Source organism: Balaenoptera physalus (genome assembly GCF_965194825.1).
Source record: "Balaenoptera physalus genome assembly, chromosome: 9".
In the NCBI taxonomy this organism is placed as follows: domain Eukaryota; kingdom Metazoa; phylum Chordata; class Mammalia; order Artiodactyla; family Balaenopteridae; genus Balaenoptera; species Balaenoptera physalus.
This window is the reverse complement of record NC_138888.1, coordinates 39033849-39060369: the sequence shown is the minus strand read 5'-3', so window position 1 is coordinate 39060369 and position 26521 is coordinate 39033849. Positions and strand designations below refer to the sequence as shown.

At 33.7% G+C, this 26521-nt stretch overlaps 1 protein-coding gene across 3 annotated transcripts in view; it reads left to right on the top strand.

Moving 5' to 3' along the window:
• The window catches only part of CLVS2 (clavesin 2), an 83208-nt gene extending 62935 nt beyond the window's left edge, over window positions 1-20273 (top strand). For 2 of the 3 annotated variants that reach the window (XM_082474919.1, XM_082474918.1), the window contains exon 6: window positions 1034-20273. In XM_082474919.1, coding sequence (XP_082331045.1) covers window positions 1034-1121 — 88 coding nt within the window. In that variant the 3' untranslated portion in view covers window positions 1122-20273. The remainder of the gene's footprint in view (window positions 1-1033) is intronic. The other variant, XM_082474920.1, reaches the window with a different exon arrangement.
• The last annotated feature ends 6248 nt before the right edge of the window (window positions 20274-26521 follow it).

Sequence of the window (26521 nt, the reverse complement as noted above, 5' to 3'; positions counted from 1 at the left end):
TTTATTTAAATGAAGGAGTCAATTTATCAGTTAATTCTGTAATTATTTTTGCTTTAATAATTAGTTCCATTGCTGTTCTTTTTCATTAGCATGTGTGGTTGTATTTTAGCTTATAGTCTTTCTTTTTGAAAATTAATGAGGTCTGCTAAGTGGCATATTGCCACAGCAATAGCCAAATGGTTGGAATGCAGCAGCAGGGGAAAAATTCATTATGGAGGAGAATTTAAAAGGGCAGCTGCTTCTTTAATGCCATAGCCATTAAGATGGCAGCTTCCTGCCACCACAGTAGCACTTTTCATTGACTTTCCTCCTTCCCAGTTTTATGTTGTTTCCTAGTGAGGAATTGAGATATAATTCCCACCTGCTATCAAAGGCATGTGTAAGGGGTTTTCACATTATTTGCTTTCCTAATCATAAAGTGCTGCTGACTAAACAAGAGGGGTTTCTACTTTTCTTAAAGTTTTCAAGAGTAAGATTGATTTTATTCAGATGTCCTAATGGAAAATTTAACAAAACTCATATTGAAATATTGATTTTTTCCTAATGTTCTCATTAAATATAAAAAAAGATGGTTAAAAATGCACATTCCTGTTGAAGTCGTTTCATAGAGCCCTTTCAGACAGGAATCAAGGTTCCTTTTATTTCTACTTCTTTTCTTATAACAATAAGTTCACTGTAATAATTCCCCCATTTGGTGATCTCTTGGAATACATCAGTCCTGTACTAGAAATTCTCAGTCTCAAAGAAAAGTCTCTTGCTTGATTGTAAAGAAGAGAGCTTAAGCCTATTATTGTGTATTTAGAATCCTCTGCTGTGCATTATTTTATTCAGAGGCCAGAGGGGATTGTTTCCTTTGATGCAAAACATCACCATAAATGTATCTCTCTAAATGTGCAGCATTCTCAGTTCATAAATCTCTTGATGTAGAAGAAGTTAATCCGCATCCATGAGAGAAGTAATAAAGGAGAAAAGACAGAGAAGAGAACGTGATTGTTTGGCAGTAACGCACTGACATTGACTTTATCATTTCTAGATCCCAATCAGTTGTGGATCCTACAGTGCTAAAACGCATGGATAAAAACGAGGAAGAAAACATGCAACCTTTGCTCTCTCTGGACTGATAACTTCTCTACCCTCCCCATGGATTAGAAATGGAAGGTACTTGTTTTCAGCACCAGGGCCAGCGCTGTGGAGGAATTACCAGCTGGAAATTTATTTATTCATGTTAATGTAGCATAATACATAAGACATCAGGCTTTCCCATTTGCCTGAACCATGGGTGCCCTGGTCTGGATTTTTTTTAAAAAGTCAATAATTTATTCTGTAAGTGCCAAGTTCTTTGTAAATACAATGTACTCTTCACGTCAAGTTTGTAAATTTTGGTAGTAACTTAAATTGGAAGATTGGCTTATGAGTCTATGCCAGTGATATGAACTATAACAAGAACAGAAAAGACACATAAACAATCAAAGCTAATTAAATGTAGCCCTGTTTCCTATGAAGCCATATTTCAGCTATCATAGTGATTGTTTCGTTGTTTTTCTCTGAAACTCTGTCGTACTCAAATGTACATTTAATGGGCACAGGGAACTAGATGATTCTAGGAAATTATTATGATAAATGTATTAACTGTCTAGTGATTTTCAGTTCACAGAAAACGTACCCTGGTGACTATCACTGGCCTTGCATTTGGAAGACAAGAAATGGCAAATGACCTGGTAAATTCAACACTTGAACTCTTCTATGTTGTTTAATTCCTGGAGTCTTGTGAAAAAATATGTTCCCCAAATTAAGATGTGGATTTCTGAAAGAGAGTGGATTCTTTTTAAACTGCTGTCTTCACAATGTGTCCTTTATTCCAGACCCCATTTTATCCCTGTCTGATGTACTTTAAGAAACTTTTCCCCCCAAAACTCTTTGACCAAGAGAAAGAGAACTCCTACATGAATAGTGTTTGACAGCTAATTTTGAACATAAAAGTTGCCAAGTACCAATAAGGGGCTAATTTCTAATTCTTGTGCACTGGTTGAAAAAATATATATATTCACACACACGTATATATTTTTACTGAGCTCTAATAAATCCTTGATGTGACAGGCTTACAGAATAAATCACACATATTCAATGGTCTTAGAGATGTAATAGATTATTGTATGCAATGCTAACTCTGGAAAACCACTTCCACTAAAGTTAATGAAAATGAGGTATAGTAAAACAGACTTTCAGTGAACTTATTTAAGGGAATTCAATTTAATTTGTAATGCAATCTTGACTCTGCCATTTTAGTGAAATATATTTTTTCTTCAAAAAACACAACAGGTATCAACAAAGGCAGTAGGCAGTATCAGGTGATGGAGAGTAATATTGTTTTCCCCAAATTCAAGTTAATTTTCCTAATGATCCAGTAAGTACACATTTTCTTCTCAGAAAAGATTTTAAGAGCATATTGCATCCAGGAGAGATAATGAAATCTTCTGAGGGCATCTGAGATACTATATTATAGTATAAATCTAGATTTGGAATCCTTATGTTAAAGTTTTCATTTCATAAAAATTCTGCAATGATAGCACATTTTAAAAATTTAACTTTAAATTTCAAATTCTAGTGTGAAAAAGCAAGATTTTTACCACCTTTTCAGAGTGGTAATTTTTGAGACTAAGGATTTAACATTAAAATATTCTTTTGAAAGAAAAATATCTCAAGGAACTTTTGGAAACCAACAGAAATAAAGGCATGTAGCAGCCTTCATATACTTCTTAGTCAAAAGCTTTAAAAAGTCCAGTTCTAATTCTACAGCCAAGAATCTTAAAATGAAGATCAGTACACGATTCTACAGTGTCACCAATGGACTGTCTAGTATTTGTAAAAATACATAAATATACATAAAAAATATGAATAAAAGATACCTTAAAAATGCTGACCTCCAATCAAATGCAGAAGAATAATGACTGTCGGTCCTCTGCTCCACCCATAAATATTACAGAGATTGGAATGCACTGGAAGAAAAAGCCACAGCAACTCTTAATCTAAGAACCCTAACCAATGGTGTTCTTACGTTTTTGCCAACTTGACATACATTTTTTAGCGTTGGGCTTTATATACTATACAAGCAAGTGTTAGACAGTATGATGCATTGGAATAAAATGGAAACAAAGTAAGTACAGAAGGCCAGTCAACTTTTCATTTTCATGAGTTTCAATTGATATGCACCATTTATTGCCAATTTTCAGAATTCTACCAGCTTCAGATGTCAACCAGCCTAGCCTGCTTTTTTCCCCCTTGTCATAGGCTAGTGTCATATACAAAAATAACTTGGAAGGCATATTTTATGTGTATACCTACCCACTTATAAGTTATCATTCACACTCTCTCCCTACCCCACATTTGGAAACTGCATTGGCATTGCTGCTTGACTGCTCTTCTTCAAATGAGCAATTGAGAGTTGGCTGGATTGTGTAAAATATTTTTAAATGAATGAACAAATTACAACAATGATGTGTTTTGAAATTGCTGTATCTAGTTCGGTCTGCCTATGTCTTTTCAGTCTGGAAAAAAATTTTCCAGTAATGTTTTTGAAGCTGCTTAGAGAACATTTGATCAACTTTATGAATTTTCCCCTCAGCACCAGCTAACTAACACTGTTTAGGAATTTTCTTTTTCCTCATGTGATTTTCTGTGTTATGTAGCTTTGTCTACTGTTACATAACATAGTAAATAAGCATCCTTATATTCTTTTGATTTAATTGAGATAGTACTTCCCCACTCACACATACACACGAACACAGTACATCCCCACTCACATATACACACGAACACTAGACTGTTTGCTCTAATGATTTGCCTCTCTATTTTGAGAGCTATGCTTTTCTTTTTCAGTTATCTTGTTACTTAAAATTTGTAGGCATCAAAGAATTACCACGTTTGATTTGGAATAGGCCCATAGTTTGTTTACTTCCCTCACTTAGCCTGCCTTACCTTCTATTTCTTGGATCATTTCTTTTCTCCAGTGTTTCAGGGGCAGCTGCTTCCAAAGCTGGTTTAAAAATAAGTAACTTCCTTATGTTGTCAGTGATATTTGCACACATTTTTGACTGATATTTTAAAAGGAAGAGATTATCATAAAAATATATTCTAAGAAATATGAAGAAGTGCCTCTTTAAAAAATGGAATAAAGCAGTGATACTAGAATATGGATTCTATTTGTTCTCTCTTCCAAAAAGTAAATACATGCATCTATTATATTATAAGGGTGAAATATAGCTATAATTTGAAGAAGGATATTTGAGGTCTTGCTTTGAGTATTCTCGTATAGTATTGTCTTTATTGTGTATGTTCAATACGGTAACTTCAACATGTTACTGACAAACATGGCACTATGCTAAAACAATATACAAATATTAAATTGAGTGTTGCAAGCAAGTTTTTGAAGTGCATGCATGATTACTTTTATTTCATTAATAGTTTGCATAAGTGTAGGCAGAGACATTCCTTAAGTGTTTTCATATAAAATGCTTGTTTACTTTACAGTACTGAAAATTCATACATTCATAAGCAAGAAAGCCAAGCAGCTGGGTTCTCTTTAATATTAACTAGGTCACATTGTTAAATTAAACATTTGGAGTTTCCATAATATTCCTGAGGGAACAGAGGTCCCTCTAATGCATCAAGATAATGCAGAATTGTTTTAAACATCAAGAAACATGTTTACTACTCTTCACAAAAAGAAACTTTTAGAGCTATGGCAGTGTGTCTTCAGGAACAGACTTCCTTTTCATCTACAAATAACCCAAAAGCGTATGGACATGCTTATGGTCCTTTAAAGAAGTTATATCATGAAAACCTGCTGAAAGGTTGTACAATCTTCTGTTATTTTATCTAAGCATCTAGCTGGTTTGGTTGGTTAATAATTTCTTTTGCTTCTTATTTGGTGTGTATTTATTAATGATTACTTGAAAAATTGCCACCAGTTATGAGGACATTTCAGAATGACTTTCAACACAAAAAATAAAAGGAGCAGAGCTCTGGCACGATGTGTGAACTTTCAGATATGGTATTTATATTTTTTGCATCAATCAGCTAATAGGCAAATGTTCCATTTTATATGTGCTATATAGCTATATAGCCTAAGAAATAGTGATACATTTTAAATTTATGAGGCTGTTAGATGGTGTAAGAATCAGCAGATTATCTAAAATATATTGGAACAAACGTAGAGGATTGGCTAAATATCCAGTGTGTGTGCAGTTATCTTTAGTAGTGAAAAGCATTTTGTTTTGTTTTGTTTTAGTTGAAAAAACTGTTTTCCAATATGCTATTGGAACTAGTTAGCACTATTACTATTTGAAAGGGAGAAAATAATAAATACATAAGGAGGCTTCGCTTTGAAACATTATTATATCACTTTAAAGGCTTAAAGCATATAATTTTTTTCATGAATTGAAGTTTTTATTTAGTAAATATCCATAGATTAGCCCGGCACATGGACATAATACTATGGAACCTATTCTGCGCTGAGCATGGGAATTTATTCCCCTATACTGTAGGAGAAAAATATGAAATAACAATGCACTGGACTGAAACACTCAAGTTGTACTATTTTTTTTTAAAGGAGTGCAAATGATACTGTTGAAGTAAAAAAATAATTAGAAAACAAATAAGCATAGGTCTTAAATACAATAAATGCACTTTTATAGTAAATAGTGGACATTGTTACAATTCAGGTGTTTGGTCAGTCAGTATTTGACTTAGTTTCAAATTTCATGCAAATATTTTTTTCCTTAATGATATCAATGCATTTATTCTGTTAAAATTAGTTCCTGTAGTGAATGAGAGGGACCTAGATAAGAAGTGAACAAACCCTAAACCATATTAAAAAATTGCAATGCATTATAATTGGTTATATATAACAGAGGTTCAAAGCTTTGTCTTGTTCTTAATTCAGTTTTTCAGTTTTCATATTTGTGTTAAAGATAAATAAAACCCCCCAAACTAAGTAGTTTTTATTTTCAAAACAGATTAAATAAGATGTCTAAGAGGTAATTATACAAGTCTTTGATAAGGATACTGAGCACATGTTTACTATTTGGCTCAACTACCTTTGACCTTTTGAGGGAATTGTTTACTCCAATACAATATTACAAATAAGGTAATGTAATTTTGAATAAATATACATTTCTGCTTTAAAAAAGCCTTTATTTTGCATATAGTAGATGTTGAATTTTGTAGTATGGATCTTTGCATCTGTGAAATGGAGATTTCTAAAATGTCATCTAAAAATGAGCAACAGTAACTTTATTTTGAGAGAAATTGTGGTTAGCTATTTTGGTTAGGACACCTGAAATTTTCTGATACTTGTATGTTTGGGGCTAAAGGGAAAAACACAATTCATTTCATCAAAATTACATTTTCAATAGTCTATAACTTCTAGACAAGCCTTCAAAGGAGAGCTTGAATGAAGAAGTAAGTTAACTTTTAAGTTGCATGGAGCAATGGGAATGATCAATAAGTAAAATAACTAACATTTTCACATTTTCATGTAATGATATTGGATTAGACAAAGAACTAAATTCAGAACTTTGAATTATAAAAAACATTGATTTAAATTCTATAAAAATAATTAAGTAAAATTTAAAAATATTAAGTAAAATTTTTAAAAAATTCAGCCTGACTTGAAAAAAATGCTGACTTAATAAATATACACTTGTATCTTCTGCGAGTTTTCCTCATTTATCTTACCTGTGGATGAAAAACCATCTATGGAGGGGCCAGAGACACCTAACTAGAATCCTCTATAATTGATTTCATGACTTTATTTAGCTCAAACGCAGATGATTTTCCTGTGCACAGCTTTTGAGGTTATCAAGTCTCGTTATTGCCGCCTCTTTTTAAAGCTCTGTCAGGAGGAGCCCAAGTTTCTAGCAGCTACTGCAGAAGCATCTTGAGTAGGAATAAAACAAGGGCAACCAGACGATACACAAAAAGCCAGAGATATGGTCTGCACTCCTTGTCACTTAAAAGCGCATTAAACTGTATTACTAATTCTAAATACAGAAAATGATTTCAAAATGTCAAGGCTTTCTGATATCAAGAGTTAAACATTCTTAGCCCAAGAACAGAGGCCATGGGGACATGATGGGCAGGGCTCTGGTGTGTGGTCTGTCTGCACACAGCAGCACCACCAAAACCCTTATCTCTAAGTATCACTTTTCTCTAAAAATAAAATATGCTCTTATTCCCTTTTTTCTAACTGGAAACATAAAAGTATCAGTTGGAAACCATAAATGCTTAGTTGTCTTTTAAGAAAAAAATGCTATGTTATACCCACATAAACACAACCCACTCAGTTGCATAGGACTAAAATATTTGCATCCTGATTTATAAATCCTTCCTAAAAATTTAAAAACATATATAATAAGACTTTATTGCTAGAAAATTATTAAATGTTCTTTGTATCTGGGATTCGTGGGGAAGACTGGTAATATCCTTTCTGTTGAATTCACATATCTAAACATTTTATTTGGCTGTTTAATGGACATCTCACATTTAACATTTACAAAACCAAACTTCTCTATCCTGAACCTGTTTCCTCTTTATAACCTTACCATCTCACTAAGAGTCAACCCTAACCTTCTAGTTTCTAGGGCTTAAAACTTTATAGTCATCCTATCTCTCCTCTCTTGATCTCAAAACCACATCCAATCTGTTAACTCATACTTTTAGCTCCTTTTCAAAGTATGGTATCCACACTCTGACCACTTCTCTAACCTTCAACATCAGTACCTTGCTCCAAGATTTCATTTTCCACCTGGAACAGTTTAATAATCTGAAAACTAGTCTCCTTGCTTCTGCCCTTGCCCCCTAGAATTAATTTATAACACGTTAGTGAGGATGAGCTCAGATGATTTCATTCTTCTCAAAACTCTCTGCAAGAGTAAAAACCACAGTCCTTATAACGATGTTTGAGGAGGATTGATATGAAGTTTGTAAGCACCAGTATAACAGAAGAGCATACTTTCTGATTGGGCTGGCATCTTTACCTGTACGATGTGAATGTAATTGTCAAGTAATTTCTTTCTTCTAAAGTTCTAGACACTATACCCTCTCACCCCTGACCTTGACTTTTCTTAGATCATCTCTTAAGCTTTCATCTACTCTTTATTGTCTTGCTAAACTCTCATCCTTGCGCTTCCAGGAAATTGCCAAACATTCCTCCACCTCAGAACTTTTACTCTCTGTTCCTTCTGCCTCTTTCCCCCAGATATCCCCGTAGCTTATTCCCTCATCTCCTTCAGATCTTTGCTCAAATGACACCTTCTTAGAACTCTCTGGATTTCCCTATTTAAAATCACATGGCCCTGTGGTTCTTCACGTATTGTTTTCTGCTCTATTTCTTTTCCATAGCTTTTATCACCTTCTAATACATCATAAAGCTTATTTATTTTGTTCACTTTGCATTTTCCCCTAATGGAATATGAAATCCACACAGTCAGAGACTTGTGTCTGTCTTGTTTACTGTTGTATTACCAGTGCCTTGAATAGTGACTGGAATTTAGTAGCAAATCCAAAAAGACTGCATGAATATCTTAAGTTGTTTCAGCAAGTTATGTATTAGCCAGTAGTATACATTTAAGGAGAGTCCTTTTTCTCTTAATAAGAAATATTTTTTTAAAACTCATCATCAAAGTGGGAAGTTTTACCTCTCTGATGATGATGGAATCATGAGCCGAGAATTCTCTTCCTCTTTCTCCCAAATCTGGTCTCTACTCCAGGGCCTAAATTTTACATAACTGTTTGAGCTTTATCTTTGGAAGTCACCCTAAGATCATTAGATGTTGTGTCTGTATATTCATGGCTTATATTTACACCTAGAGAGACTACAAGATACCTCAGATGAAAAGTCATTTTGAGCTCAAAACCATAGTAAATTGTTCTTTGTTGATTACCCTAGTTAATTCCAATTTTTAAAAATTGCAGGAAGTTAAAAGACCATAGGTCTTCCACTATGGAAGACAGATCAAGAGAATATGCCTATTAACTTACTTTTACTGGAAAGGAGAGGGAAAAGAGAGGGAAGAAGGAAAGAGATTATGATCACCCTTTCTCTGAAACAATTATAAATGAGGAAGTTTTTTGGTGTTTCTAAGAGCTTCCCATGATCTAGAAATCTATATTATTGCAACTACTTAGTCCATGAGCCCTCTTAACAGAAGTCTTATATCAAATGAGTTTTATATTTGATATCTTTACATATTTCTTATACTCCTGACACCACATGACAGGAATTGATCAAGCTCATATAGTCTAACTAGCTTTCCAACTTTCTCCCTTCTCTGTACTTTACTTGCAGGTATCATTTTCTGAACTTTACAATCACATTTTTTTTTTGTCCTTAACTATCCGCATATTATTTTTTTTATAATTTGGTCACACCCATAATTTTAGTAACCGAATATCTTAGATATTGATTCTTGGTGTGACAAGTTTCTGATTTTTATCCTTTGCAGTTTATCTTTTTGTTCTTGCTAAACCTATGCTATTCCTTTTTCCCCACTACACTTTTGTGCCTTTCCCTACATTGTAATAATTTAATCCTCCAGTTTTATAATTTCCTACCAGGACTTCTATCAAGAAGACACTGAAAATAAAGGATTGACAGGTGGTATTGAAGAAGGAACTATAACTTGAAAAGTAAGGATAGATGCTTGAAAGTGTTTTCAGAAGACAACCAGTCTTTAGTGACTTTGTGATGTATAGTATGTACATTGGTACTCAGTAATGATCATGTTTCTTGTCAGTTACATAAATATATTGCAATCAGTGTTAATGGATAGTTTGGAAAACCTTCTTCTATAGAGAAGAGATTAAATGGCTCTTGCTCAGAAACAAGGCAGGATTTTCTTGTATTTCTATCCTTGACAGTCTGTACAGTAGAAGCCATTTGCCTCTGTGGCAACATTCTTTGCCAATCTTCAAGAATGTGTTTAGCACCACTTCAGAAATAAAGGATTCAAGCTCAAGTATGCACAGTACATGGAAGATACTGTAATTCATGTTATCTTTTACTCAGTTTTATTTTTTTCATGAATTATTTTTATGATTGAATCCTAACAATATGTTCTTTGATAAATTTATTCATTATATCCACTTTTTAATGGACTTAGAAATTTTACAAAATAGGTCACTGTTTATTATATTCTTAAACCCATAGTATCCATGTTTCATTTAATGTCTAGATTATTCATGTCTGTTGATTTCTAAGGACAAATGAATTTCTGTTAAATAAAGTGTCGCTAAATGAAATTTCAGATTCTAAAATGTGGATGTGTGTATATGCCCTTTCAATCTTTTCGTCATAAGCTAAATTCCTTTAAATTTAGAAGACATCGTATCAAATAGCTATGAATAACTTTGTCATTAAAAATGGAGACATATGAAATTGGTGTTAGTATTTAGAAGTATAAAATACTTTTAAAGGGACTCTAAACATTTGTGGGCATATTGTAATGTTATTTTGAATTTATTGTTGACTTGATACAATATATTTGATGAGATTGTTATAAACAACAAATCACTAGAAAGAACTTAGTGACTTCTGGAATGACAGAATGGTGATCCAAACCAGTGTCAGCTGTAAAGTCCTCCCCTTGAAGCAGTGGAATGGACTGGATGATGATTTCAGTTTATTTCATTTTTAACATTAACAAACATTAACTGAGCACTTATTCTGTCCCAGGTACTGCTCTAAGCTCCAGAGGTACAGGAGTAAACAAAAGCAAGACTTTGTCTTTATGAAAGTCTTATTCTGGTGGAGAAGACATGCAAAAAGTAGATAAGAAAAATTATATACTGTCAGGTAGTAGTGTAAGTACAATGAAGACTTATTAGTTTAATTTGTGTGACCTCTGGCACTCTGTTTCCTCACCTGTGAAATGGGACAATACTTGTACTAAAAACATGAGCTAGATCTTGTTATAAATCCTCTTGTTAATCTGGCCTCTTACCTTTCATGGAAAAATACAATATAATCTATCCTTCTCCATGCTATTTTGGGGATGGCTATCAGAATTCTTCAGTTCCTTCATTTCTGCTCAGCACTGGCAGTGGTTACCAGGGCTGCAGATGCTCACAGAAAATGAATCTTACAACCTGCGTTTCAGGGTCATCCAGAGGTTCCAGCTCCTGCCTAGTTTTGTCCCTTTTAAGGTAAATTCCCTACTGCTTTAATTTATTATATGTGAAAAATAAACATCAATTTTCATCAGAAAAGAAGACAAAAAGAACGAAAGATAAATGAGCCCTGATAGACTGCACAATTTAATCTTTCCATTTAATCTGTGATTTTCCCTTATCCACAGGGAGAACCACAAACCCATGGTTTTCCTGAAAAGGTTTGGGTGGTATTCTGTGTATCAGTATCACAGTTAAAGGGAGCTCCGACCATTGTAGATCCAGAGGTGTTAATTTAGGTAGAATTAAAAGGATTACTTCCTGCTGGTATGTGAAACTTAGAAGTTTTGCTTTTTATAAAGTAGTCATATTATAAAATACTCAGAGAAACTTGTGAGAAAGTTTGGACAAAGTACAAGACACCATGAATATAGATTATAACTTATCTAGGAGGAGCCGTGAGCAAATAAAAGTTTCACTTATGAAATAGAGAGAAAAACAGCAAATGACTTCCATCTTAGGGAAACATAGGGCTTCTCTATTTCTGTTCATACAGAAAAATCACTAAAGGAAAATGTCTATATTAGGGCAGGCTAGATGCCATGTTAGTTAACTAATAGAAAAATTGAGTCTTCTTTCACATACTGACTTTCATAAAGGAATATTTCAGACCACGAACAATTGATTCATTAAATTTATGGGAAAAAAACCAGATAATCTATTACGATCATAATAAAACATCCTGTTTTTGAAAGCAGGAAAGTATTACCTATTTTTGTGAGCTGATGTGTTTCTGAAGTCTTTATAAATTTATTTCCCTCATTGATTATATACTAAAAATTTTAGCCAGTCTCTAGAAAAAAATAGTGGTTTTTATACAACTTACATACTAAAAGGTATTTGAAAGCAATTTTTCCAGCACAAAGAATTTTAAAACTTATTTTGCCACAGTTGCTCTTTTGTCATTTAATGGATATTATAAACATGTTTTAACAAACTTTTCTCAAAAATAGTAAAACAAATTATAGATATAATTCAAGACTTTAAAAAAATCTAAGAATCTGTAGCATACATATTTTTAACTTGGAACGATTATGAGGATATTTGGTAATTATTCAATATATTTGATTAATGAAGACTGTCAAACAGACAGTTGTTAACACCTAAGGAAAAAAGCAAAAAAAAAGCTTTCTTATTATCCCTCAGGCATGGCCCTCCTCACCACAATCAAGAACTACCTCTTTAAATTTCTTCATAATAGATGTTACTGCTAGAAGATCCTTCAGAGATTAAGTAATCCAAATTGCTCATTTTATTAGTATATAAATGGAAACCTATACGGTCTGTCTTGCTAGAAGTCACACAACTAATTAAGGGAAATGCTGGTACTAGAATGAAGATTCAATCAATTTGGTGATACTTTTGTTGCTTTTAATAACTTCTTCCTTGCTCTCCTAACCCTTTTCTATTAAACTCTCTTCTCCTGCATATGTCCCCATTTCATTTTTTTTCATTTTTTTCCCCATACCATTTACTGTGCTTGGAATTCTCTACCAGTATTATATTAGGTAAACATCTACTAACACTAAGAGCACAATATTCAGGGATATTAAAATTAGAAACAGACTGTACATATCCACTATGCCCAGCCTTTGAAAGGATCTTAACAATCAGTAGATGTGGCATAAGCCCAGTCCTGCAGGAAGATGGAACTTTATCAGGCCTATGACTAAGAAAACAATAGTCAGTCAATGAAGCCAACTATCTTGTGTTTAGAAGCATGTGTTCCTTGATTTCAAGAAGAAAATGGGATGGGGAGCAGCTCAGCACAACTACTCAACTTAACTCTTGACTATCGTCTCTACATTTGTCAACGATTAAAGGCAAATCAAAGGCCAGGAGGTTGGTGACTTTTTCTATCATGATGGCTGCCAATCAACTATGTGTTCTGTGGGAGAGCTGTGGTACTGTTTGGGAGAGGGCTTCCCACAGGCATTTCCCCTACTGTGTTACCTTATTGTGAGCTTTTCTCATAGGATTTGCTATAGGAATTTTATGGGCTGGTATCTTTCACGGACTGGATTTTCTCAAATCTTAAGAAAAAAATTGGAGAGAACTATAGATCTTAATAAATTGGTTAATCTAAGTGTACAAAAATATTTAATTCAGTTCACTAAAAAGGAATAAAAAGGTTCTGTATCAGATTTTATCTGAGATTATCTCAGCATTGCTATTGTTGAGTTTGGAAAATGGTGGCTTTGGAGTTACTTGGCCATTATCATTTTATCTGACTTTTTAACTGCATTTTTATGTTTTTTTAAATAATGTGTGAAAATATGGTATTAGACCCATACTGAGAACATAAATGTTACACAGAGTCAACTATCTTAAAATAATGCACTTAAAAAAACCCATAGTACTTATAATACTATTGTATTCTAAGTTGGGAGTAATCGAATTTAAATATATTTCTCTTTGGGAAACAGAATTATAATTAAAAACAGCATAGCTTCATACAGCATACCATGTATTATGATAAATTTCAAATGCAAGCCCTTTAAAAGTCAAAAGACAAAGGACAAATTGGGAAAATTTTTCAACTCATATCACAGATATAGAGCTAAGTTCTCATGTATTAAAAGGTTTCTAGAAATTGATGAGAAAAAGAAAAACCCAATAGAAACATGGGCAGCTGATATAAACATATGGTTCACAGAAAAGAAAACATAGTATCTCTAAAAATATGAAAAGATCCTGTACCATGCTCAAAATGAGAGAAATAAAAATTCAGTGCAGCAGTTTCATAGCACACTCTCTTTTGAGGAGGCTGTGGGGAAATAAGTTCTTCCTCACATTGTTTTTATGATGGATGACAGTTTGGCAATATCTATCAAAACTACAAAAGGAAGTGTACTTTGACTCAGCCATTCCACTTTTGGGAATTTATCCTTCAAACATACTTGCATACATGAGAAATATTTCATAGGATATATTCAAATGTATTTCCAAGGATATTCATAGGATAATTGTTTGCAAGAACAAAAAATTGGAAGAAAAAATGTTTAAAAATATATGCTATATCCATAGAAAGGATACTATACAGATCTGATATAATCTGCTTAAATAAACCAGAATACTATACAAACCTAAAGATAATGAGGAAACACTTTATGTACTAAAATAGAAAGATCTCTAAGATACATTGTTCAGAAAAACAGCAAGGTACAGAATAGTGTACAGAATATGTTATAGTTAATGTAAAAAAGTGGGGAAGGGAATAAAATAAATATACATATTTGCTTGTATATTAAGGAAATGCAGAAAAATACAAAGGAGTTAATAACATTTGTTGTCTGTTGGGGGAGTTGGAAATTGGGTAGATTGAGCAAGGGTGGGAAGGAAATTTGCACTCTTCACCTTTCCACGTTTTTTTAATTGAACTTTGTGCATGTATTATTTATTGAAAAATCAAATAAAAACTTAAGAAATTGTTATTGTCTTAAACCATTCTGACATTGCTAATAGTTTAAAAGTTTGTAGTATATATACGGAATAACAGAAGGAGTACCCACATATCCATACCTCGGCTTAAGATATAGACCATTACCAATACTTTTAAATCCTCCTTCACGTCTCTACATGATGCCATCTGATTCCACTTAAAGATAGCTATCCCAAATTATGTTGATTATTAATTTTATTTTCTCTATAGTTTTACCACTTATGAGTAGATCTCTGAAAAATATAGCATTGCAAAGAGCAAGATTGGATTTTCTCTTCTTTGAATGGCAAACTCAGTTAAAGTTATCTGGGACTGGTATTTTCCTTAGGTAAATATTTATACCCTTAATAGCACATCCTCAATGATTTCAGGACTATTACAATTTTCAGTTTCTAGTTGAGTTGGTTTAGGCTATTGTACAGGCATACCTCATCTTATTGTGCTTTTCCTTATTATGCTTTGCAGATATTGTGTTTTCTTACAAATTGAAGGTTTGTGTCAGTAGTGCCTGGAGCAAGTCTATTGGCTGCATTTTTCCAACAACATTGTCTTACTTTGTATCTCTGTGTCACATTTTGGTAATTCTTGCAATATTTCAAACATTTTCATTATTATTATATGTGTTATAGTGATCTGTGATCAGTGATCTTTGATGTTACTACTGTGACTCACTGAAGCCTCAGATGATCGTTAGCATTTTTTAGCAATAAAATATTTTTAATTAGGGTACATACATTGTTTTTTAGACATAATACTCTTGCATACTTCGTAGGCTATAGTATAGTGTAAACATAACTTTTATATGCACTGAGAAAGCAGAAAATTTGTATGACTGGCTGTATGGCAATATTCACTTTACCTCAGTGGTCTGCAACCCAACCCACAATATCTCCGAGGCATGCCTGCCTGTATTTCTTTTTCTAGAAATTTGATCATTTTCAATAAACTTTTCAAATTTTTTGCATAAATTTTATATTAATCTCTGTTTTTTTAAGTACATATGCTGTATTTATATTCACCTCCCCTTCCTACTCCTCATATTATTAATATATGTCTTTTTTATTAGTATTGCCATAGGCCTTTGTATATCAATAGTTTAGTTGAAACTGTATTGTACTTTTGCTTCTTATTTCACTAACTCCACTGTATTATATTTTATTTGCCTTTTTCTTTGTGTTAAATTTTGTGGATCTTTTTTAAAAACACGAATTCTTAATTTGGATTCTAAACTTTTAAGTCTTTCTTATTTTCTAATATTAAAATTTTTGAAAGCTATGCATTTTTTTCTTTAGAAAATATATATTTTCTCTTTTTTTCCAAAACATTTTACATTTTTGCCTCTCACATTTAATCCTTGACCTCTGTTGAACTGATATTTGTACACAGTGAATGATGGAGATCAAATATTGCCCTGTCCCCATCAAGCATCTAACCTTAGTCTTAAATAGCCCTGACTTCATTTACTGTTGTGTGCTTCAAATGTTCCAGCCTCATACAGGGCCCCTGCTTTATCTCCTATACTTTCAGTAACTATTCAAGCCAAAACTTCAGATGAAACGGGAATGGCAAAAGATCCCAAGTCAATGGCTGTCTTCAGTCTTTGAAATCCTTCCTCAGATTCTCACACCTGTCTTGTATTTATCATCTGAGGATTTCCCTTATTTTCTTGTCAGTTTAGCATTATTTAAATAATTTTTTTAAATATAGCATTTCTTTTTATTTTACAAAGGGAGGAATTGTCACAGTACCTACATATCAATAGTACAAGAAGTCTTTCAAATTGATTGCCATTTTAAGAACTTTTAACTCCAGCAGAATAAAAGCACTGGAATAATAAGCCTAATTTAGTTTTTAAGAAATATATATTCTAGGAACTTTGCTACTCCCTTTGTGATGTGTATTTTATCACCAATACTCTTGGCATGTACCTCAATGCAATGTGTTTCAATATTGTACATTAAAAGAAAGAAAAGAAAATATCAGTGTAAGAGGCTGAATACTCACTGATTTAAGAATAAATGTCTAGACATTGTAGATGCGCATTAAGTCAGGTATTCTATTTTGGTTGGAATTGACAGTAACTTTCCTTGGAATCACAATTGCTTAGTCATTTATTCTTCTCTTGCATATAATTTATGTAATGGTCTAGGCAAAAATCTCTCAGACTTTACCTGCTGCCTATGCACTTTTTCATAAGTTTAGACAGGATTTTCTGAGGTCATGTATATACAGAAAGTATTCAACAAGAAGTCTGTCATTTCCCATGGATTCCTTCTGTTTAAATAATCACCTAGCAAAGATGAAATCCTCTCTGGATTATAGGAGGCAATGTTATGGAAAGCAAAACACTCTAGTGGGATTCTTTTGCCTCTAATTTTTCTAGGGTTCAGAACCTCCAGGTTGTTTCTAAAATAGTTTCTTAGTAAAATCATTTTATACCTTTTAGAATGGGTGTTCCAGAGTCAGAGGTGATCTCTTATAAGATTTGTCATTTGTGGACCAACAAGAAATCCATCACAATTTACTCAGAACCTAAAGTGACTTTTAGATTATTAAATAGCTCTCTACAATTGCTTGGATAAAAAGGTTCAAAGTGGGTATTAATAACATAGATAGATTAAAACAACTCATACATATTAAAAAATCAGGGACAAACAAAAATAACCATGTCTGCCATGGTGCCCTAGAATAATGGTTAGCACTGTGGCCCCTCAGGTCAGACATTGAGTTTAAGTCTTTAATGTAAGTTTGCTAGAGCTGCCTTACCAAAATACCAGAGACTGGGTGGCTTAAACAGCAGAAATGTATTTCTCACCCTCATGGAGGTTACAAGTCCAAGATCAAGGTGTCTGCATGTTTAGTTTCTTCTGAGGCTTCTCTTCTTGACTTGGAGATGGCTGCCTTCTCACTGTGTCCTTACATGGTCCTTCCTCTATGCACCTGCACCCCTGGTGTTTCTCCATGTCCAAATTTCTTCTTCTTATCAGGGTACCAGTTAGAATGGATTCAAACCTACCCTAACAGCCTCATTTTAATTTAATTACTTCTTTATTAAAGGCCCTATCTCCAAATGCAATCACGTTCTCAGGTACTGGGGTTTAGGGCTTCAATATATGAATTTGGCAGGGTACAGAGCAGGGGAGGATACAATTCAGACCATAATACCCTTGTGTGTCATTCACCAGCTGTGAGACATCAGGCCAGTTTTTTTTTTTTTTACATCTTCTTTGTACCATTTGGATTGTTGTGATTATTAAAGAATAAGAAACGTGCAAAACACTTAGGATAATGCCTGGTAAATAGCAAATGTTAACTATTAGTGTTAATTATTACAGAATGGAAACTATGAATTTTTACATTTAAGTAAAAAATTATGAAATACAAAGTGCTCTAAAGATATCAAGTACGTCTAGTGGGTTTACAGTGTACATGTATTCTATTTCCTTGTTGATCTTCTGTCTAGTCATTCTATCCATTATTGAAAATGGAATTTTGAGAACACCAACTACTACTGTTGAATTGTCTATTTCTTCCTTCAATTCTGTCAGTTTTTCTTTCATGTATTTTGGGGCTCTACTATTACGTACCTGAAGGTTTATAACTGGTATGTCGTCAATGGATTGACCCTTTTATCATTATAAACTGATCTTAGTGTTAAGGAAAACATCTATAACTGAAAGTCATAAACATTATTGGCCTCTTTTGCTCCAGATTTCTTCATCTTTTATATTTATATGTGTAGTAGCCTTTTCCTGGCCTTGGAACCCCATTTGAAGAGAGAGGAAACTACTATGGTGCTTTGACCAATGTCTCCTGCTACATCCATCCTTATGTGCTCTTGCCACTAATAACTCATGCCCATTAATTGAGGATGCAGCTTACCAAGGCAAATGAGGAACTGGAAAATAGCAAGTATCATGAAACTGAACTAGAAGCCAAAGGAGACCAAGGCTTCTCAGTGTGCGTTGACTGTTATTAAGCAAAACTGAAAATTATGACAGAGTCTCAAAATATTGATAAATATTGAAATAATATTGGTCATTATGTTTGCTGTCAATATTGTCAGTAGTACAGACAGTAAAATGATTATTGATTGATTGCTAAAGTTACTAAAGACACTGAATTATATTACTTTATCTTATTTATTACTTAATACATAGCTTATTCTACTTTTTAAATGTTCTTAATAAACATGGAAGAAGAGAGAACATATTATGTACCAAGTACTTTTTTAATGTAAAGAAGCTATTTTAACTCATACTTCAGTTTGATGAAAGTAAAGACTTTGTAAAGATGAGTTCAGAGTAATGAATGGAAGAAGCAGGATTTTAAAACTTGGGTATTTAATGCTCAGGTTATTTCTACTACAACTTCCTGCTACTTAAAAATATCTTGACATTACCCCAAATTAATTTTATCAGGATATTCTGCTTTTTAGAGTTCTCATTAATAAAAATGTTGTAACTTAACATATGTTATAAAGTGAAGCATATCAGTCATGTCATATATAACATGTATTGTGTAATCCAAACAGTTAGATTGTTTACGTGCTATTGAAATAGATTTTGTCATTTATAGTAATAAAAAAACCCTCTCTATTATTTTTATTTAGTGCAATGTGGTCTTCACCATTGACACATTTGCAAAATGTGTCAGTAAAAGGAAGATCGAAGACACAGAAGATCTCATAAAACAGAACTATCTGCAATGTTAACATACTCTTAGTGCAAGGTAGTGACTAATGGTGTGAAAGTTCTGGTGGACGTATGTCACTATTTCTATGTCAAAGGCAAAGCTAAGTGAAAAATAGGAGTGGACATTCTCATAAAGGAGATTCATGTATATTATCTCAACATGTATATATATTATCTCAAGCTACTTGGAAATGATAATCAAGAAATGACTTCCAATGTTCCTGATAACTGAGAAGAAATGTGGCATGTGTTAGATGTGTTAGAGCTTTTTGAAGATTGGGTTTTAAACAAAAGTATTTTATAAAAGAAGAAAAATGTGAGAAACATATGCTCTGATGACTTACTATTCATGAATGTGTGAGTTTACTTAAGATACATATGATTTCCATAGAGCAGAGAATGGGGACACTGGGAGGGTCTCTGGCTGTCTTCTTTCACATGACAGGTTTGTTGAATGAAAAGAAAGCCATAATCAAGTGCTTACTCTTATCCTTATCTCTTTTATTTTATTTTATTTTATATTTATTTATTCTTTGGCCTCACCATGCAGCGTCCAGGATCTTCGTTCCCCGACCAAGGATCAAACCCACACCCCCTGCAGTGGAAACACAGAGTCTTAGCCACTGGACCGCCAGGGAAGTCCTCCTCTAATTTTAGAAAATCCCTTACATTGATTCCATTTATCTAATCCTGTTATGTTGCTTTTTCCTTGAGATGACATAGTAAAAATAAAAAGATGTTTAACAGATTTCTGGGAACACAAACAATTGAAACAAACCTTTACTTGGTTGATTATATTAACCATATGGCATCTACCAGTTTCCGAAGAGCAAATGCGAACAGAGATTTTGAAAAGAAAAAGAAGCAAAAATAGAGACATGAGATATATAAAAAACATTTTGGTTGATTTTTTTAAATTTTTCCTGGATGGTCTCTCTGGAATAAGAAGTGAGAAATTACATAGACTGAATCATTTGATTCTGTCTGTAGCTAGATAAGTGATATTAGGAGTAGATCAGCTGGGAAACTGCCTAGAAAGATGTTCCATATGGGACACAAAAACATTATTGACATAAATTGGAAAAATTTAAATTGTTCCTGTTCTCACTCCCAAGTGGTGGAGATGTGGAACATTTCTTTGTAGCACAATATCTCAGTTGGGTAGTTGTTGGGTTTTTTTTTGTTTGTTTTAATTTACATGACAGCAGAAATTTGGCAGCCTGTCACAGCAAGTTGAAATTCTGAAAATAGATAATTCATGATGCAGTGTTGTTTATGGGAAATTAATCTGAATTTTAAAGACTTTGCTATACCTCTCAAGTGATTTCTGAATAAAAAATAAATGCATAATAATGCTGAAAAGAAAATAGAAACTATAAAACAGTTATTTATTAATTTTTTAGACTGTAAATCTTGCTTTATCCAATTAAAGTGAATCAGTAAGTGAATCTATTTGATATCCAATACTTAGAAAAGCAGGTCATTCATTTATAGTAATATTTATAAGCAACAAAATAACTAGAATGATCACAATATTTTTTAATCCTTTAAAGTGCATAGCTGGGCAAGCAAGGAAATAAGGGAAATACTCAAGATAAGAAAGTAAAAGTATTGAAGTACTTGAATTATACTGGATGGTGGGTTTGTGGAATGGAGTGGTGGGAAGTATGTGGAGGAGGTTACTATTCTACTTTTTTGGGGGTTATAAAAGTTTAATGAAGATTTGGGTCCAGGGAAAGGGCAGTGAATCGGAAATAAGATCCTGCACTAAGCTAGCTCCCTCCCAAAGGGCTATATTCTCATTAAAATAGAAGGAATAACTACTCCATCAGGAAACCCACCTTCATAAGGAAACTTAATAGGTAGTAGTCTGGGCCATGGTGGGAAAAAATAAGTGTTCCCCCTGAGAATTCATAACTATGTGGATTTGTGGTTCCAGTTTATTCTATATGAGTGGTCCAGAAAACCATAATCAGAAAGAACATTTAAATAGTAGTCTTAGATAGGGGTACCCCAAGAGTACCTGGCAGAAGCAAAAGCACAACCACTCATAAGCCAAACTTACATTTCCTAGGACTTCAAAGGAATCTTGAAGATAATTCATAATACAAAATTTAATAAGGAAAATCCATAAGGAAAAAGTTTACCATGAGCAAGAATCATCAGATACTATAAACAGTAGAAAAGATATCAATTTGCTTACAATTTCAGGTATTAGAGCTATCAGATAAAGATCATAAAATTAGTAAGCATGCCTACCAATTTATTTATTCAGTAATCATAGTAGATTAACACCTTTTTTTTGTCATTCAATGTGTTAAGAATTTGAATGTGAAAATAAAACTTAAAATTTCAGAAGAAAATATAGATGAATATCTTGACGCCAGGATAGGGAAGAATTTCTAAACCCCCTCTCCCAAAAATTGTAAAGGAAAAGAGAGATTTGATTATATTAAAATTAAAATTCTCCGTACAGCAAAACATAGACATATTTAACTATAAACTGTAAACAAATTTATTTATGATGAGCTAGAGACTAGTAAAACCTATTTGCAATGAATTTAAATCTAGAATATATAAATAACTCCTAAAAATCAATACGGTAGATAATGCCATAGAAAAATGAGCAAAGGATTTAAGAGAAAAAGCTGAATTGCCAATAAACACATACAAGATTCTCACCAGAGAGCAGGAAATGTGAGTTAAAATAACATGACGCTAACATCACCCACCCAAAGATTGAAAAAACTGAAAATATTTTATAATAACAAATTTTGGTGAAGTTGTTGGGGGAAATATAATAAGTGCCACCATTTTGGAGGGCAATTGGGCAATGTTTCACAAAGTTGGAGATATGAGATACCTTCACTCTTAGGGGCATATTCTTCAGGACACGCTACTCCAAAATATGGCACCTTAGCATATTGACTATTTTAAGCTGAAAGAATTTGAGAAAACAGCAGAATAAGGGAGGTCACTGTGATCTTCCCCCTGCTCTCTCCTGGAACAGGTCAAAAAGCCCTCATGTGTGAGGTGACTGACCTATACCCAGAGAAAAGGAGCATCCTTATCTCTGAAGACAAAGGAACACCAAGAAAAATCCTAATACAGTCCTTTCTAAGTTTTCCCCATTTTACTACACTTCCCTCATACTCTTTGACCTATCATATTTCTCCACAACTATCCACCTAGAATAAAATACTTAAGTTTAACCATTTCTTTGGGTCTTCATTTCCTTATGAAGGCTCTCGTGTCACATAAAACTTATATTAAATAAATTTGTGTGCTTTTTTTCTTGTTAATCTGTCTTGGTCAGTTTAATTTTTAGACTGTTCCAGGAGCCCTAAGGGGATCGAGGAAAACTTTTTCCTTCCCTACCTTTGGTAGAGAAATTTTGAACATTCACACAATGAGATAGGTACAGAAATCCTCGATCAGTGTTGTTTGTACTAGTCAACAAATTGAAAACAATTTAAACATCCATCAAGAGAAAGATGAATATTTACATTGTGATATAGTCAACCCTAGAATATTATACAACAGTTAAAATAAAATAGCTGGAGCTAAATGTATAAAAGGAAATTTGGAATTGATAGCTATATTACAATGCCACTTATGTGGAATTTAATAATAAGAAAAGCAATAGTCTATTTGTATGAAGCAAAAGTATAAAAACATCATGTGTGGTGGTGAAAAAAAAACAAAAAAATAATTACCTGTGGGAAAGGAAAGAAGGCACTATGATCAAGCAAAGATTCACAGGGGCTTCAAATGTATCTGTAATATTATACTTCTTTTAAAAGAACAATATTTCTTTCAAAAGAATTATATTAAAAGAATTTGTTTTAATTAATTTGGATTAATACCTGAGTATTCATTTTATTATTCATTAAATTTTCCTGTATATTTGAAATATTTCACTATAAAAAAGAAAACAAAATGTTTTATCCTACTAACTAAATCAATTATTGGCCTGATAATTAAATAATTTTGATGAAAAGCTTCCATTTTGTTAACTTGCCTAAATGGCTGATACATCTCCGTGTTTTCCAGGCCCTGTAAAATTTGATTACCTTAGTCCCTGGCCCCACCTATGGGGAACATCATACTCCTTGGAAGCTGCCTGTAGAATAATGTTCACTCTTCCAGTGTTCCACTCAACAGGGTCAGGGAGGTCAAGCCTCATCAAATGATTAGTCTGCAAGGCTGTTGTTATGGACTGAATTGTGTTCCCCCAAATTTCATATGTTGAATCCTAACCTCCAATATTACACTATTTGGAGGTAGGACGTCTAAGGAAGTAATTAAGGTTAATAAATGAAGTCATAACCTCGCGCCCTGATCCAATAAGACTGGTGTCCTTATCAAAGAGGAAAGGATGCCAGAGAAAAGAGCATGTGAGGACATGGTGAGAGTCTTTTGGCAAGCCAAGGAGAGGTGCCTTGGGACAAACCAAACCTACCAACACCTTGATCTTGGACTGCCAGCCTCCAGAACTCTGAGAAGATACATTTCTGTTAAGTCATCCAGCCTATGATATTTTGTCATGGTAGCCCTTGCAAAATAATACAGCTGTTGTAGCATGGGAAGACATGAGATTGGAAGCCCAGAAATAGATCGAAGACCAGAAGCAGAAAAGTTAGTTCATCTATTTACTAAAGGAACCAAAAGAAGAACAAAATGCCACTACAGCAAAGTTGTGAGTAGTATTGGACTAGTTAAGATAGAGATCACTCAGAGTGTGCAATGGCCTTATTCAAACATCAGGTGATTGCCAACCTGGCTGAAAACTCAAGTGTAAACCCCATCTGAATGTAAAAATAAATTTTGTTTTGGCTATTGTATGAATGGGGGCTCTCTTTGCTTTGTGTTTTGCACTGTATTTGTATAATTCTAACACAATGTGCTATGGACTCCAGCATACTAGTAAATACTCTATGGTTTAGTGCCCAAATACCTAATTTTAAGTCTATTCATAATTTTAGAAATCACACACAATAGCAAAGAGGACAGACAAATAAACAAAAACAAACACCACAACCAGGTTGTAAATAGGCCTTGAGTTCAATCAATTTCAAATAAGTTAGTGTTTGAGTTTTTAAAGTAACATTAAAGTAATAAAAAAATTACTGCCTTTTCTCAGACATGAGTAAATTTTTACCTTTATTCCTTTTGGATGGTTAGATTGTACTGAACTGCAAGTTAAGATATGATATCAAGCGTTAGCCTAAGGAGAGTTAAGCCAATAGAATGACTAAAAACAAAAGAAATGAATGATGGTAGTGACAGCTAAAAGAACATTGGATTATTATGGAAACAGACAACGAATATAATACCCTTAATCATATGTCCCAGTTATTGAACCATTATCCTGCACCTGGTTCTATGGTCTGCCTTTTATATAACAGATTCCATTTAATCCTTAAAACCACCCTAAGGGGTAGATACTAAGATTGGCCAAAATTCTCAGATGAGTAAACTGGGATTTAGGGACACCAATTAATCTGCCCAAGGACACATAGCTAGTAAGTGTTAGGCTCTGAATCCAGTTCTGTCTGATTCATTAACCTATGTCTTTAACCACCACAACTTACAAGGACAGACATTACTTTTAAGGAATTACAAAAGTCAATGTGAATGATCTCTTGCACATTGTCAACAATCAGAGGCCAACAAAGCTCAAGACTGACTCAGTTTTGCCCGGCATCATTTCAGGATACTTTGTTCTCCAACTCATGTCTGCTGATGATTCAGGGTGGCTGACATCGCCATAACACACCGATTAGAACAGAGCAGCAGGGCTTTCTCGGAGCTGAAGTTGACCCTCAAGGTAGCGTAGACCAGACCTATCCTCGGAGGACTCCATAATCAGATTTGGGAAGTCTGGAAGGAGGCCAGGCCTTATATTCAGCAGGAGTGGGCTGGGATTCAGATGAAATAGAAGAGAAAGTCTGCTGTGGCAGTGGAAAATAACTATGTAGCCCTGGATTGCCGATTTAGCATAAATGCAGCAATGATTCATCTCTGAGTTGATAAACATGTTTTCCAAAGTGAAAGGCAGTCAGGATGCAGTTTCCAGCTTGGAGGGCTTCATTACTGAAAGGTTTCTAGAGAGAAGCCACTCAGCCCATGCCCCCATAATGTTGGAAATGGATCAGCGCTAGGGGCACAGTTTTTCCTTTCGATGAAATGCAGACAAGAGGGAACTCTAGCAGTTTAACACAGCGTAGTTTGAGGTGGGTCTTTAGCCTTACTTTTCTTATAGTTCACATAGTGGCGCAGCCCCAGTGTCGTATTCAGGACTTGCACTGACAATAGGCATGCTGGAAATGCTCACTGACTCATTGATATGGTCACCCATATGTTCCCAATCCTGGGAGAAAATAAAAAGGACGAAAGACTCAGAATTTGAAAATCTGTCTGGCATTGTTTACTCTGGATCTACATGTGGAAAGAAATACAAAACATAGAGCATAACTCTGTGAGGAAGCCTTGTTAATAAGAATCTTCAGTATCAAATCAAATATTGTCATTGGTTTCTCCTATTTAAACATTATTTTTTTTTTTGGAAATAGTAGACTTAACAGGAAAATCTTCTTTTCCTCTTGATGCTTCTCTGGGATAAAGCAATAAGGATGCCAAAAAAAAAAAAAAAGATAGTGACACTAAAGAAGGATTCTAGGATAATGAGGTGGAAGAGAGATGACTGAGATTTTAGGAGAGTATTTAATATATAACAAAATAATTATATTAAAGTTTTTCAAGGTATTTTTAAAAAGATAACTATTTTGATACTGGGAAAAAAGGAAGTTCTCTTTTTAAAAAAATTAACTATGAGATTTATGTACAATTTTAATAAAAGCTCATCCGTGAAACATGAAAAAAAAAAAAAGAAAGAAATGAAACACATAGCTACCAGGTAGACACAAGGAAACTACCGCACCTCAGTTATTAACATCAAGTTTACTTTACAGGTTCTCTTTTATGTGTTAGTTCAAGCCAAGTTCACCACCACTAACTACCACCTACCAGTCTTTAAAGAATTGCTTTATAATTCACAGGGGAGAAAGAGCCTTGTACTCACAAGTAAACAAACTTCCAAAGTCTGTTTGAAAGGGGAAACTGGTAATGAGCATTTGAAAGGAGTTCAGTTACATTT